This window comes from Pan paniscus, chromosome 23 (assembly GCF_029289425.2).
Source record: "Pan paniscus chromosome 23, NHGRI_mPanPan1-v2.0_pri, whole genome shotgun sequence".
In the NCBI taxonomy this organism is placed as follows: domain Eukaryota; kingdom Metazoa; phylum Chordata; class Mammalia; order Primates; family Hominidae; genus Pan; species Pan paniscus.
The window spans coordinates 47,697,936-47,712,094 of record NC_085927.1 but is presented as its reverse complement, the minus strand read 5'-3'; the positions used below and the strand labels follow the sequence as shown (position 1 = coordinate 47,712,094).

Sequence of the window (14,159 nt, the reverse complement as noted above, 5' to 3'; positions counted from 1 at the left end):
GTGGTGGCACATGCCTGTAGTCCCAGCTACTCAGGAAGCTGAGGCTGGAGAATCACTTGAACCCAGGAGGCGGAGGTTGCAGTGAGCTGAGATCTTGCCACTGCACTCCAGCCTGGGCGACAGAGTGACACTCCGTTTCAAAAAATAAACAAATGCATAAATAAAATAAAGTCTAACAAAATAAAATGTCCCTAGCCTCAAGGACTCACAAAGACGCCCCCCCCCAACCCCCTCGAAAGTACTGTTTACAGAGTGCTCACCTTATTTGTAGGAACTATATTACCAGGCCACTCCCACCCAGAAAGAGGCCCTTTCAGCCAGTAGCCCATACCTGTTCTCATAGATGTCCTGGATCTCATACACCTTCTGGTCAATGACATCACTGGAGACACGACTGGCCTGTAGCTCATAGACTTTCTGGTCAATCAAATCTGAGACAGTTTTGTGGAAATACTGGATGAAGTTTTTGATCACCTCAGGGATCACCTGATAGGTTTGCTGTTCATACTGACGTTCATAAGCAAGGTCCTGCTTTGGATCTCCTGGAGGTTGGATATAACAAATACAGAGTATGCTCAAACCCACATATATGATAGAACGAAATGGCAAGACCACCCCAGAAACTAAACTCAGGTCTGCGTAAAATTCCCTTTTGAATACTCAGAGATACAAACATCTCAAGTCACTCCCAATCTCATTGTCCCTGTTTCTTCAAAAATATTACCATGACTTAAAGTTATTTTTCACTTATTATCTGTTTTGCACCCTTCTCCCAAGTCTAGGAAGTCAGGAATCTCGTCTGTCTTGTACTCGGACATATCCTCAGGGCCTAGAAAAGTGTGCGTTGGAGGGGAGAGAGGCAAGACTGTTGGAAAGTAAGTGGTAACAGGTACTTAATATTTCTTGAATGAATAACTGTCACCTTCTAAATATATGACTGTGCCAAGTTACTACTAATAAACCTCTCTGCTATATTTTCTATTCTTTAGGAGACATTAACATACAGAACTGCTATAAGGATTAAACAAAATATTTCATACAAAGTACTTAGAACAATGGATAACACTGACTACTAAGTCAAGTCACTATAACGTTTCAGGAAACCTCAGACACCTCCCAAAAACATTTCATTCGGGCTTGGTTTGAATTACTTAAATTTTTCACATCAAGATTTTCTTCCTTGGGGCAGGCGCGGTGGCTCACGCCTATAATCCCAGCACTTTGGGAGGTTGGGGCGGGTGGATCACCTGAGGTCAGGAGTTCAAGACCAGCCTGGACAACACGGCAAAACCTCGTCTCTATTAAAAAAATTTAAAAATTAGCCGGGAATGGTGGTGGGCGCCTGTAATCCCAGCTACTCAGGAGGCTGAGACAAGAGAACTACTGCTTGAACGTGGGACGCGGAGGTTGCAGTGAGCCGCGATCGCACCACTGCACTCCAGCCTGGGGTACAGAGGGAAACTCCATCTCAAAAACAAAAACAAAAACAAAACAAAACAAAAAAGCTTTTCTTATTTGGCTAATAGTTTACACAAGAAAACCATAGCCAGGTAAGTAATCCTTCTCTTCCAACACTGAGGTGGACTATGATAAAAAGCCTGGTTTATTAGGCTTTATACAACCCCTCGCACTGGCAGCTAATGACTGACTCCAAACCTGGACCATCAAAGAGCAATTTTTAACAGGTGCCTGTCAGAGCTGGTTCTAAGACATTCCAAAAGGAACTGATCCCTACGAGTACTCAGCCAGCCTAACCCGTGGTCTCACCTGTGTGCATATCATAGTCGCTGGGATAAGCGTAGGGGTCATAAGCCGCCTAGAAGAAAAAAGACACAGTCAAGGACAGCCGCCAAGTCGTGAATTCAAAACGCTCATCCTAGAGTCTAGATGCCAAGCAGAGAGCTAAAGATACAGAGGCGAATAAGACACTGTGCCTGCCTTTGAGGAACTCACAGGCCTTAGAGAAAAGGGACAGTAAACAGACAATGACAATACAACATTACGGGTGCAATGAGGTGGAGCAAAGGACAAGAGGCTGTGCGAATCAGCGAGATTTGACCAGACGGAGCCTAGACCAAAAAAACTCAGGTGCAGAAACACAGAAACGTCTAACAGGCCTTGGTCTCCGGTCTTAGAAAGGGGAAGGACAAGCCAATCGAACACGCGAAGTGGGCGGGCAGAGCCAGGGTTGTCTAGGGACCGGGAACTGTGGGAGCAGCCTGAGGGCCGGGCGGGAGGTCGGCCGGAGCTGGCCGCGACCCGGAAGCTGCCTCGCGCCGGGACCCACATCCAGTGGTCCCAGAGATCACCCCGTCGTGGAGCCCACCGCGCCCTTACGGCCACCTTACCTCAGACTCATAATCATCAGCGGGATAAGACATGGCTGCCTCGCTTGCGAGCACCGCCGGAAAGAGCGAAATGAGCGGCCCGCGCCTGCGTCCTGAGGCCGGAAGTTCAGCCCCACTCGGGCCTGCCGGGAAACCGGAAGCCTTTCCGAGGCCTCTGGCCATCTGAGACAGCCATATCCAGAAGGAAGAGGAGCCGCGTTCCGTGGCTCACGCCTGTAACCCCACCACTTTGGGAGGCCGAGGCGGGCGGATCACCTGAGGCTGAGGCCGGGGGTTTGAGACCAGCCTGACCAATATGGAGAAACCCCGTCTCTACTAAAAATACAAAATTAGCCGGGAGTGGTGGCGCATGCCTGTAATTCCAGCTACTCGGGAGGCTGAGGCAGGAGAGTCGCTTGAACCCGGGAGGCGGAGGTTGCGGTGAGCCGAGATCGCGCCATTGCACTCTAGCCTGGGCAACAAGAGGGAAAACTCCGTCTAAAAAAAATAAGAGGGTTACAAGTAGCCTGAATTTTCCTCTCTTAAAATAGGGACTTCTCAAAGAAGGTGAATCTATAATAGTGGTGTAGATTCAGATACAAGGACACGTATTTGGCGTAAAGGAGAGGCAAAGTTGGAGGAACCAGAAAGAATGCTACACAAAAGATGGCCGGCTTCTCGCGTGAAGGGAGATTCGGGTACGGGGGCCTGATGGATTTAGTTGTAGGCGGTTTGCCTGCAGCGAGTAAATTATTCAAACGTTCGGACTTCACAAGACTAAACTTACTGGGGATAAAAGTTGAGATTTGGCCGGGCGCGATGGCTCACGCCTGTAATCCCTACACTTTGGGAGGCCGAGGCGGGTGGATCATCTGAGGTCAGGAGTTCGAGACCAGCCTGGCCGAAATGGCAAAACCCCGTCTCTATTAAAAATACAAAAATTAGCCGGAGTGGTAGCGTCCGCCTGTAATCCCAGCTACCCAGGAGGCTGAAGCAGGAGAATCGGTGGAACCTGAGAGGCAGAGGCTGTAGTGAGCCGAGATCGCGCCACTGCACTCCAGCCTGGGCGACAGAGCAAGACTCCGTCTAAAAAAAAAAAGAAAAAAAAATTGAGATTTGGTCCCATGCAGTAAGAGGGCATGGAGAACAGGAGCCACCCAACTTTGGACATTAAAGTTGGAGCAGGCAAAGATGAGGCCAACTGTGTCGCGAAGCCTGGGACATGGGCAGCTCTTGAGTACACCGGGTTCGAGGCCAGGGGAAACCCTCAAGGTAGAGATGGGGTTATAAAACAAACCAATAAAAACCGGTGTATGAGTCAAGGAGAGGCCTTAGTTTAGCCATCTGCCCATACACAACACCTAGTGGAAATCCGAGTTCCAGTCCCTACTCCGCCACTGATTTGCTGTGTGACCAGGACTCTCTGGGTCCCTTTGTCACGCCGCCCTCCTTGCTTTTCCCACTGAGGCACACGCTCCACCTCTGGGATTTTGCACTCACTGTTATCCAAGTCTAGAATCGAATGCAGTGGCAGACCCACTCCCATTCCCTTCCCTATCGGTATCTGCATGGCACCTTCAGGTGTCTGCTCTGATGCCATCCACTCAACATCCTATTGAGAATTGCAATGCCCAGCCCCAACTCCCTATGCTGCGTTCTTGTTTTGTGTTTCTTCCTTGTGCTGTCACCAGAGGTGACACAAATTTGGAAATAATGGAGCTTAAGCTTTACCGACCTTCGATTTGGTTCAGGACCCTCCCTGAACCAAGGAAGAGTCGCAGTCTCTTCCTTGGTTCAGGGAGGGTCCCCAACAATGTCCTCATGGTCCTTTGCTTTTGTAAAATTTGTGAAATATTTTTATTGCTGAAACCACCTTTGCAAAAATTGTAACAGTGAGAAAATAATGACAGTGAAAGAGATCTGATCTAACCAACCCTCATCTTCCATTTAATCTTCAGACTGCCCTTAATCATTCCTGGCTCGAACCAAGCTAACTTTGGGAGACATTTAGTTTCTAGTTTAAATAATAACTCTTCTCCAAGGCCTGGCACAGTGGTTCATACCTGTAATCCCAGCACTTTGGGAGGCCAAGGCAGATGGATCACCTGAGGTCAGGAGTTCGAGACCAGCCTGGCCAACATAGTGAAACCCCGTCTCTACTAAAAATATAAAATTAGCCGGGCATGGTGGCATATGCCTGTAGTCCCAGCTACTCAGGAGGCTGAGGCAGGAGAATCACTTGAACCTAGGAGGTGGAGGTTGTGGTGAGCCAAGATCGCACCACTGCACTCCAGCCTGGGCAGCAAGAGCAAAACTGCCTCACAAAAAAGAAAAAAGAAAAGAAAAAGAAAAGAAATTACCTGAAATCTTATAGTCCATATATGACAGGAATTTGATACAAGTTGCTCCAATTTGACAACAATTCTCAAAATGTTCATGACATTTGAGAAGGAGTTGTGAAGTCAGAAGATTTTCATGGGGCTGGATGTGGTGGCTCATGCCAGCACTTTGGGAGGCCAAGGTGGGAGGATCACTTGAGCTCAGGAGCTCAAGATCAGCCTGGGCAATATAGTGAGACCCCATCTTAAAAAAAAATTGGGGCCCAGGCACTGTGGCTCACTCCTGTAATCTCAGCATTTTGGGATGTGGAGGCAGGAGGATCCCTTGAGGCGAGGAGTTCAAGACCAGTCTGAACAAAAAAGTGAGACCATGTCTACAAAAAATCAAGAAAATAATTAGCCAGGCACAGTGGTACACATCTGTGGCCCCAGCTACTCAGGAGGCTGAGGTGGGAGGAAAGCTTGAGCGCAGTGAGCTGTGATCACACCACTGCACTCCAGCCTGAGTGACAGTAAGAGATCCTGTCTCAGCACTGTATCCATTATGGGGCAGACGAGGAGAGTACAAATAAACATAGCATTTTTTTCCATATAGTACAATGATAAACCTCACAATGGCGACCTGCAAACACTGAAAATTCTGGAACTGCTTTTCCAATTGTAAGAGAAAGATTACTTTTTTTTCTTTTTGAGATGGAGTCTTTCTCTGTCGCCCAGACTGGAGTGCAGTGGTGCGATCTCGGCTCACTGCCAGCTCTGCCTCCTGGGTTCACGCCATTTTCCTGCCTCAGCCTCCTGAGTAGCTGGGACTAAAGGTGCCCACCACCACACCAGGCTAATTTTTTTGTATTTTTAGTAGAGACGGGGTTTCACCATGTTAGCCAGAATGGTCTCAATCTCCTGACCTCGTGATCCGCCTGCCTCGGCCTCCCAAAATGCTGGGATTACAGGCGAGAGCCACAGCGCCTGGCCTTTTTTTTGTTTTTGTTTCTTTTTGAGATGGAGTCTCGCTCTGTCACCCAGGCTGGAGTGCCATGGTGCGATCTCAGCTCACCGCAACCTCTGCCTCCCAGGTTAAAGCGACTCTCCTGCCTCAGTGTCCTGAATAGCTGGGATTACAGGCGTGCGCCACCACACCCAGCTAATTTTTGTATTTTTAGTAGAAACGAGGTTTCATCATGTTGGCCAGGCTTGTCTTGAACTCCCGACCTTGTCATCTGCCCCTTTTGGCCCCCCAAAGTGCTGGGATTACAGGCGTGACCCACCGTGCGGAAAGATTACATTTTAACTGGGTTGAGTGGGAGGGTTTATATATGGAAAGAACTTTTGCCAGGACACAAGACCTGGTCCGGTGAGAGCTGGGCAACTGTGAATGAGTCTCTTCCCTCTGCTTTTCAACTCCTCATCTATAAAATAGGGATGGTCCTTCTTGTCTATAGAAGTGCTTGTGGGGTACGGGATTGTGAGAAGTTTTATGAAAACGTGCACCCATGAAATGTTGCTTGAGGAACACTTATTTGTTTGCTGGTCTTCTCCCATTGGATTGTGAGCATCTCAGGGGCACCAAGTCTGATCCTGTGTCCAGGACCTAGCAGTTACCTGGCTCAGTGACTGGCTGTCGAACTAAACTATTGCTCTAATGTAATCACTTTGTATTACAAATCTTTGTAGATCAGTGATCTACGTCGGGGTTACCTAGAGAACTCTGACTAAAGGAAATCCATTGCATTTAGACACTATTACTCACAGTTTGTAGTGGTATCTCCAAATTTCAACACATTTTCCCTTTCCCACGTACATTATGCATTTGTGGGAAGTTCTTTTTTTTTTTTTTTTTTGCGTTCATTGATTTACAACATCTATATCTATCTACATGGATAGCGTGGCTTCTTCATTTTCCTTTGTGAGTGCCTGCAAATCATCTTAATCTGATTTGCTAAGGTATCTGCTTGTTTTCTCATTAGACCGGGAAATGGAGAGGAAAAAGAAAAAGGCCGGGCGCGGTGGCTCACGCCTGTAATCCCAGCACTTTGGGAGGCCGAGGCCGGCACATCTCGAGATCAAGAGATCGAGACCATCCTGGCCAACATGGTGAAACCCCATCTCTACTAAAAATACAAAAATTAGCTGGGCGTGGTGGAGCGCGCCTGTAGTCCCAGCTACTCGGGAGGCTGAGGCAGGAGAATTGCTTCAAGGAGGCGGAGGTTGCAGTGAGCCGAGATCGCTAGCCTGGCGGCAGAGCGAGACTCCGTCGCAAAAAAAAAAACCGTCTGAAATGCTGTTTTACTGGCTCCGGTAGCGACGTACAGCGAAAGCCAAGGTCACTTCAAGTTTGTAATTGGTTACAATGTCTGTCAGTCACGTTGCCGGAAACCCTGTCCAATTATCCTGCTTGTACTGTGCCCTCCCTTTCCGATTGGTTTTGGGACCGGTTTAAGCTGGAAGGGTAGTCATTGGTTCGCCGCTCCGTCTCGGCCTGAGCCCGCCCCCGCTCGGTTGCCGTGGTTGCGGGCCCGGCCCGCCCGCCAGCTCGCTGACAGCACGACTCAGGGCGGAGGGAAGTAGGTCCGTTGGCCGGTTGGGAACGAGGCTCAGGCGGCCAGGCCCGCGCGGAGCCGTTGCCATGGCAGCCGCCGCCGGGGACGCGGACGACGAGCCGCGCTCAGGCCACTCGAGCTCGGAGGGCGAGTGCGCGGTGGCGCCGGAGCCGCTGACTGACGCTGAGGGCCTCTTCTCCTTCGCTGACTTCGGGTCTGCGCTGGGCGGCGGCGCGGGCCTCTCGGGCCGGGCGTCCGGCGGGGCCCAGTCGCCGCTGCGCTACTTGCACGTCCTGTGGCAGCAGGATGCGGATCCGCGCGACGAGCTGCGCTGCAAGATACCCGCCGGCCGGCTGAGGCGCGCTGCCAGGCCCCACCGGCGGCTCGGGCCCACGGGCAAGGAGGTGCACGGTGAGCGGCGCGAGCGGCGCGGCGGCCCGGGGCGGGGCAGCCCGGGCGAGGGGCGGGGCCTCAGAGGACCAATGGCCGCGCTTTGGTCGCCCCCGACCCTCAGCCGGGGTCCCCCGACGTCTGCGCTGAGGGCCACACTGACCCTTGAGTCTCCTTTCAGTAACGATGGTGATGATGGTTTTTTTAGAAAGTCTTCCTGCTCTGAGCCAGTCACCCTAGTCTTCTCTCACTGGGTAATTTCTGAATGGAAACTTCCCATGACTCGGAACGCTTATTGGTGAATAATAAAATGAGGTACTGGGGAACACTTTTATTATCATGGAGAGGGGAGGCCAGAGCCTGCAGCCAAGTCGTACCAGCTTGTTTAAATGCACGGACTTGGACTCCTTTACCACAGTTAGACCTTAGGGCAAATGATAGACCCTTTCAACCTTAGTTTTCTTTTTAAATTTTTTTATTTTTATTTATTTGTTATTATTATCTTTTTGGAGACGGAGTCTCGCTCTGTTGCCCAGGCTGGAGTGCAGTGGCGCCATCTTGGTTCACTGCAACCTCCGCCCCCCGGGTTCAAGCGATTCTCCTGCCTCAGCCTCCCGAGTAGCTGGGGTTACAGGCGCCCACTACCAAGCCCGGCTAATTATTGTAATTTTAGTAAAGATGGGGTTTCGCCATGTTGGCCAGGCTGGTCTCGAACTTCTGATCTCAGGTGATCCACCCACCTCGGCCTCCCAAAGTACTGGCATAACAGGCATGAGCCACTGGCCCGGCCTCAGCCTTAGTTTTCTCATCTGTAAAATGGGATGAGTTAAGTAAGGTAATGGATGTTTGGCTGTTATGCTGCCTTTGCTGTGCCCCAAACACTGCTGATACATGATCATTTGTCCTCACAAGAACTCTTTGAGACATAGAAATTGTTCCCACTTTACTGAAGAGGAAACTGAGGCTCAGAGAAATTGTCTTATTCCAGGTCACATAGCAAGTGGCTGTTGCTGGTATTAGAATCCGGGTCAGCCCGACTCAAACTTCTCCTCTGGTATATCTACCATATTGTCTTCTACAATGCATGGGTGACATGGAAACCCAGGTACTGAGAGATTAAGAATGGGGACTTTGGGGATTTCTTCCAGGACTGGCTATGACTCTAGCCATATTTTAGTGATGTCACGAAGATGAAATAAGAATTTGGAAGCGTTGTATTGACCATAAAGTGCTGTATGAAAGCAAGGAATTGTCATGTATCTGAATTGCAATTTTTGACCATATCTCCGATGACAAAGACATTGCTTTCCATTAGCCATTGGAGGGGGAAAATCTGCTTAGGAAATACCAAATTTAGGCAAATCATTTGGGAACGACCTGCTTTGAAGGAGAATGTAAGATTATCTGTGTAATCAGCTCACAAAGAGCTTCTATGTAAATCATTTGCAATAACTCAGGGCTGGCAGAACAACTCAGCCTTGTTTTGCAGATGATAGACCTGAGGCCCAGCTGGGTTAACTAGCTTGCTCAAGGTCACCCTGTGACTACAAGTGATAGAGAGGAAATCTGGCTCCAAAAGTCTTGGAGGATTTGCAGGAGGATGTGGCCTTTGTACTAGCTCCGCCTCATTTCAAGTTTCTCCTTGTTCCCAGGGCACTGTCTTTCTTTTCTTTTTTTGAGACAAGAGTCTCGCTTTACCACCCAGGCTGCAGTGCAAGTGGTGCAATCTCGGCTCACTGCCTCAGCCTCCCAAGTAGCTGGGACTACAGGCCCGCACCACCACACCCAGCTAGTTTTTGTATTTTTAGTAGAGATGGGGTTTTACCATGTTAGATTGATTTAAGTTAGAACTTAACCTAAGATTGAGAAATATTTTTTCTTTTTTTTTTTTTTTTTTTTTTTGAGATGGAGTGTTGCTCTGCCACCCAGGCTGGAGTGCCATGGTGTGATTTTGGGCTCAAGTGATTCTCGTGTCTCAGCCTCCCAAGTAGCTGGGATTACAGGCATGCACCACCACACCCGGCTAATTTTTGTGTTTTTATTTATTTATTTATTTATTTATTTATTTATTTATTTATTTATTTTGAGACAGAGTCTTGCTCTATTGCCCAGGCTGGAGTGCAGTGGCGCGATCTTGGCTCACTGCAACCTCCGGCTCTCAAGTTAAAGTGATTCTCCTGCCTTAGCCTCCTGAGTAGTTGGGATAACAGGCATGCACCACCATGCCTGGCTAATTTTTGTATTTTTAGTAGAGAAGGGATTTCACCTTATTGGCCAGGCTGGTCTCAAACTCCTGACCTTGTGATCCACCCGCCTTGGCCTCTCAAAGTGTTGGGATTACAGGCGTGAGCCACTGTGCCCGGCCTATGTTTTTTGTGTGTGTGTGTGACAGAGTCTCACTCTGTTGCCCGAGCTGGAGTACAGTGGCACAGTCTTGGCTCACTGCAACCTCTGCCTCCTGGGCTTAAGTGATTCTCCTGCCTGAGCCTCCCAAGTAGCTGGGATTGTAGGCGTGCACCCCCATGCCCAACTAATTTTTTGTATTTTAGTATAGACAAGGTTTCACCATGTTGCCCAGGGTGGTTTCAAACTCCAGAGCACAGGCAATCTGCCCACCTCAGCTTTCCAACGTTCTGGGATTACAGGCGTGAGTCACCACGTATGGCTAGTTTTGTATTTTTAGTAGAGATGGGGTTTCAGCATGTTGGCCAGGCTGGTCTTGAACTCCTGGCCTCAAGTGATCCACCTGCCTTGGCCTCCCAAAGTACCGGGATTATAGGCATGAGCCACTGCGCCCAGCCATTGTGGCTTTTTTTTTTTTTTTTCCTGAGACAGTCTCACTTTCTTGCCCAGGCTGCAATGCAGTGGCGTGATCTCATCTCACTGTAGCCTCCGCCTTCCGGCTTCAACCCATTCTCCTACCTCGGCCTCCTAAGTAGCTGGTATTACACGTGCACGCCACCACACCCAGCTAGATGGCTGGGTTTTTTTTTGTTGGTTTTTGTTTTTGTTTTTGTTTTTTTCTGAGACAGCGTCTCACTCTGTCACCCAGGCTGGAGTGCAGTGGCGCGATCTCTGCTCACTGCAAGCTCCGCCTCCCAGGTTAACGCCATTCTCCCGCCTCAGCCTCCCGAGTAGCTGGGACTACAGGCGCCTGCCACCACGCCCGGCTAATTTTTTTGTATTTTTAGTAGAGATGGGGTTTCACCATGTTAGCCAGGATGGTCTCGATCTCCTGACCTCGTGATCTGCCTGCCTTGGCCTCCCAGAGTGCTGGGATTATAGGCATGAGCCACCGCACCCAGCCATGGCTGTTTTTTTAAACTGGCATCCGTTACTCTCTTTACAGCTCTGAAGAGACTGAGGGACTCGGCCAATGCCAATGATGTGGAAACAGGTGAGTGTGCACAGTAGGTCCAGCTACAGGGTCCCATGGGCTGGTTGGGGAAGGAAAAGGCCAGGTAATCAATATGTGGGAAGGCAGTCTGCAAGCTCACGCCCTTGGAGCAGGCTCACTGTATTTATTGTCTGACTGTGCAGTCATCTTGCTGAAGGTAAGTCTGGCTTAGACACTCACTCTCCCCATGCTTCCCTGTCACTTTGAACTTCCTGATGTCATAGCATTTACCACCCTGTGGACTCCTTGATGGTGGAGACCATGTATACTTTTGTATCCCTGGCAGCCATCACAGTCTTCTGCAAAGAGTAGGCACTAACTTTGGAACTTGTGGTTAATGGGAGTGAATACTCAACTTAGCTGCCACGGCCAGGTGAGGTGGCTGATGCCTGTAATCCCAGCACTTTGGGAGGCTAAGGCAAGAGGATCACTTGGGCTCAGGAGTTTGAGACCAGCCTGGACAACATAGGGAGACCTCGTCTCTACAAAAAGTAAATGTTGGCTGGGCACGGTGGCTCACGCCTGTAATCCCAGCACTTTGGGAGGCCGAGCCGGGCAGATCACGAGGTTAGGAGATCGAGACCATCCTGGCTAACACTGTGAAACCCCATCTCTACTAAAAATACAAAAAATTAGCCGGGCGTGGTGGTGGGCGCCTGTAGTGCCAGCTACTTGGGAGGCTGAGGCAGGAGAATGGTGTGAACCTGGGAGACAGAGCTTGCAGTGAGCGGAGATCACGCCACTGCACTCTAGCCTGCGTGACAGAGCGACATTCTGTCTCAAATAAATAAATAAGAAAAAACTTTTTAAAAAATGTTGTGGAAATTAGAGAAATATATAAGAAAAACATCCATGTCCACAAAGGAACTAATCTGTTAATATTTTGATGAATATCCTTCAAGGCTTCTTTCCTATACACTGGAATTTTCTTTATGGGCTGGCTTGCAAACTGCTATATACACATGCTGTAGCCTGCATAATTTTTTGTGTATCATAAACATTTTTTCAGGCCGGGTGTGGTGGCTCACGCCTGTAATCCCAGCACTTTGGGAGGCTGAAGTGGGCGGATCACCTAAGGTCAGGAGTTCGAGACCAGCCTGACCAATATGGTGAAACCCCATCTCTACTAAAAATACAAAAATTAGCTGGGGGCTACTTGGGAGGCCCCAAGTAGCTGGGGGATTGCTGCCTGCTGGGAGCAAAGCATAGGCCAATAGCTTGGGCAGCTGTTTCCAGCCAGAATGGATGTGTATCCAAGCCGAGGTCACGGGAGGGGGACCACTGTCTATGCTAGGGATTCCTGTGACCCTAAAATTTCTGACCCTGAGGGCCTTGAACCTCCTACGATGTTCTATCACTAGGCGTGTAGTTTGAGCACTCAGAATCCATGGCCTTCAGTTGTGCCCTCAGAAGAACAAGTTGCTTGTTCCCATGGGACCAGCATCTAGGAAGGGCTGCTTTCCTGTGCATTGTCGATGTCTTGTCTAGAGGCACCCCTGAACCTCCCTCTCCATCGCTCGGGTCTGCAGCTTAGCTAACATCGCCGCTTTCTCCCCCTTCCTCCCTCTGTCTTGGTGGTGTCAGTGCAGCAGCTGCTGGAAGATGGCGCGGATCCCTGTGCAGCTGATGACAAGGGCCGCACAGCTCTACACTTTGCCTCGTGCAATGGCAATGACCAGATTGGTGAGTCCTGGGGAGGGAGGAGGGAGTAGGGCTAGGCAAGTAGTGTCTCTGCACAGGCCTTGGGGGAGGCGCTGCTGTCTGCACAGCCTTGGGATACCCAGTTGTTCTGGATATAAGGAAGACTTGGCGCTGCAGTGCCCTGCCCTTCTCCCTCCGTTAGCCTGTGGAACTGGCAATGTTAGACTGGGGCAGGGTAAACCTGGGGGAGATAATATGATTGACTGAGGATGAAGGGATGTCTCCAACTAAGAGACCACTGGAGAGTGCAGGACCCAGCCCTCCAAGACTTTCAGGTAACATTTACTCAGTGCCAACCACAGCAGCAGGACAGCTTTTCTCTTTTTATAGGAGTCTTTTTTTTTTGAGATGGAGTCTCGCTCTGTCGCCCAGGCTGGAGTGCAGTGGTGCCATCTCGGTTCACTGTAAGCTCTGCCTCCTGGGTTCACGCCATTATCCTGCCTCAGCCTCCCAAGTAGCTGCGACTACAGGCACCCACCACCAAGCCTGGCTAATTTTTTATATGTTTTTAGTAGAGACGGGGTTTCTCTGTATTAGCCAGTATGGTCTCGATCTCCTGACCTCGTGATCCACCCGCCTCGGCCTCCCAAAGTGCTGGGATTACAGGCATGAGAGACTGCACCCGGCCACACCGGTTAATTTTTTTGTATTTTTTAGTAGAGATGGGGTTTCACCATGTTGGCCAGGCTGGTCTTGAACTCCTGACCACGTGATCCACCTGCCTTGGCCTCCCAAAGTGCTGGGATTACAGGCGTGAGCCACTGCGCCAGCCTTGCATACTTTTACTCAAAGTTATCTCCATGAGATTCACCCATGAATACTGCCTATATCAGTACAGTCTTCCCTCAGTGTTCTCGGGATTGGTTCCAGGACCCCACTCAGATACCAAACTCCATGGATGCTCAAGTCCTTTGAAGTTGGCCCTCCATATCCTCGGGTTCTGAGTCCAGGGTTCATTGAATCTGTGGACACAGTACTCACAGTTAGGGAGGGTGGACTGTAGTTAGTACTTTCTTATGCTGGTTTGTATTTCATTGTGATATACCCCATTTATCCATTCTACTATTGATGGACATTTGTGGTGTTTCCAGGTTTTAGCTTTATGAATGAAGTGTTGTGAACATTCTTGTATATGTGATTTGTGGCTGTAAACACTCATCTATCCTCTATAAACCTAGGAATGGCATTGTTGGGTCACTAGGGTACACATGTATTTAGCTTTAGTAGGTACTACTAAACCTTTTCCCAAAAGGGATGTACTGACACACATTCCCACTCCCCACCAGCAGTGTAAGAGTTCCACCTTTCCCTACGTCCCTGCCAGTGCTTGCTGTTGTCTCTCTTTAATCTTAGCCCTTTCGGTGTCTCATAGTGGTTTAATTTGCATTTCTCTGATGGCCAGTAACGTTGAGCACCTCTTCATGTGTTTATTGGCCTTTTTTTTTTTTTTGAGACGGAGTCTTGCCTG

At 49.5% G+C, this 14,159-nt stretch overlaps 3 protein-coding genes across 9 annotated transcripts in view; 1 reads left to right on the top strand and 2 right to left on the bottom strand.

The window, feature by feature from the left end:
* The window catches only part of EIF3L (eukaryotic translation initiation factor 3 subunit L), a 37,872-nt gene extending 35,148 nt beyond the window's left edge, over positions 1-2,724 (bottom strand). For 2 of the 4 annotated variants that reach the window (XM_063603263.1, XM_055105667.2), the window contains exon 1: positions 332-539. In XM_063603263.1, the coding sequence (XP_063459333.1) occupies positions 332-410 (79 nt within the window). In that variant the 5' untranslated portion in view covers positions 411-539. Of the gene's footprint in view, positions 1-331; positions 543-1,767; positions 1,817-2,348 lie in introns of those variants that run through there. The other 2 variants (XM_003821574.7, XM_063603262.1) reach the window with 2 other exon arrangements.
* Positions 2,636-14,159, top strand: part of ANKRD54 (ankyrin repeat domain 54) — a 17,628-nt gene continuing 6,104 nt past the window's right edge. Inside the window, exons 1-3 of one of the 4 annotated variants that reach the window (XM_057300999.2) lie at positions 2,636-2,768; positions 10,943-10,990; positions 12,580-12,673. In XM_057300999.2, coding sequence (XP_057156982.1) covers positions 10,970-10,990; positions 12,580-12,673 — 115 coding nt within the window. In that variant the 5' untranslated portion in view covers positions 2,636-2,768; positions 10,943-10,969. Of the gene's footprint in view, positions 2,769-2,929; positions 3,600-6,635; positions 7,615-10,942; positions 10,991-12,574; positions 12,674-14,159 lie in introns of those variants that run through there. The other 3 variants (XM_008975056.6, XM_034949070.3, XM_034949067.3) reach the window with 3 other exon arrangements.
* The window catches only part of GALR3 (galanin receptor 3), a 23,486-nt gene continuing 22,478 nt past the window's right edge, over positions 13,152-14,159 (bottom strand). Inside the window, exon 4 of the mRNA XM_034949066.3 lies at positions 13,152-13,653. The gene's annotated coding sequence lies outside the window, so the exon portion shown is untranslated. The remainder of the gene's footprint in view (positions 13,654-14,159) is intronic.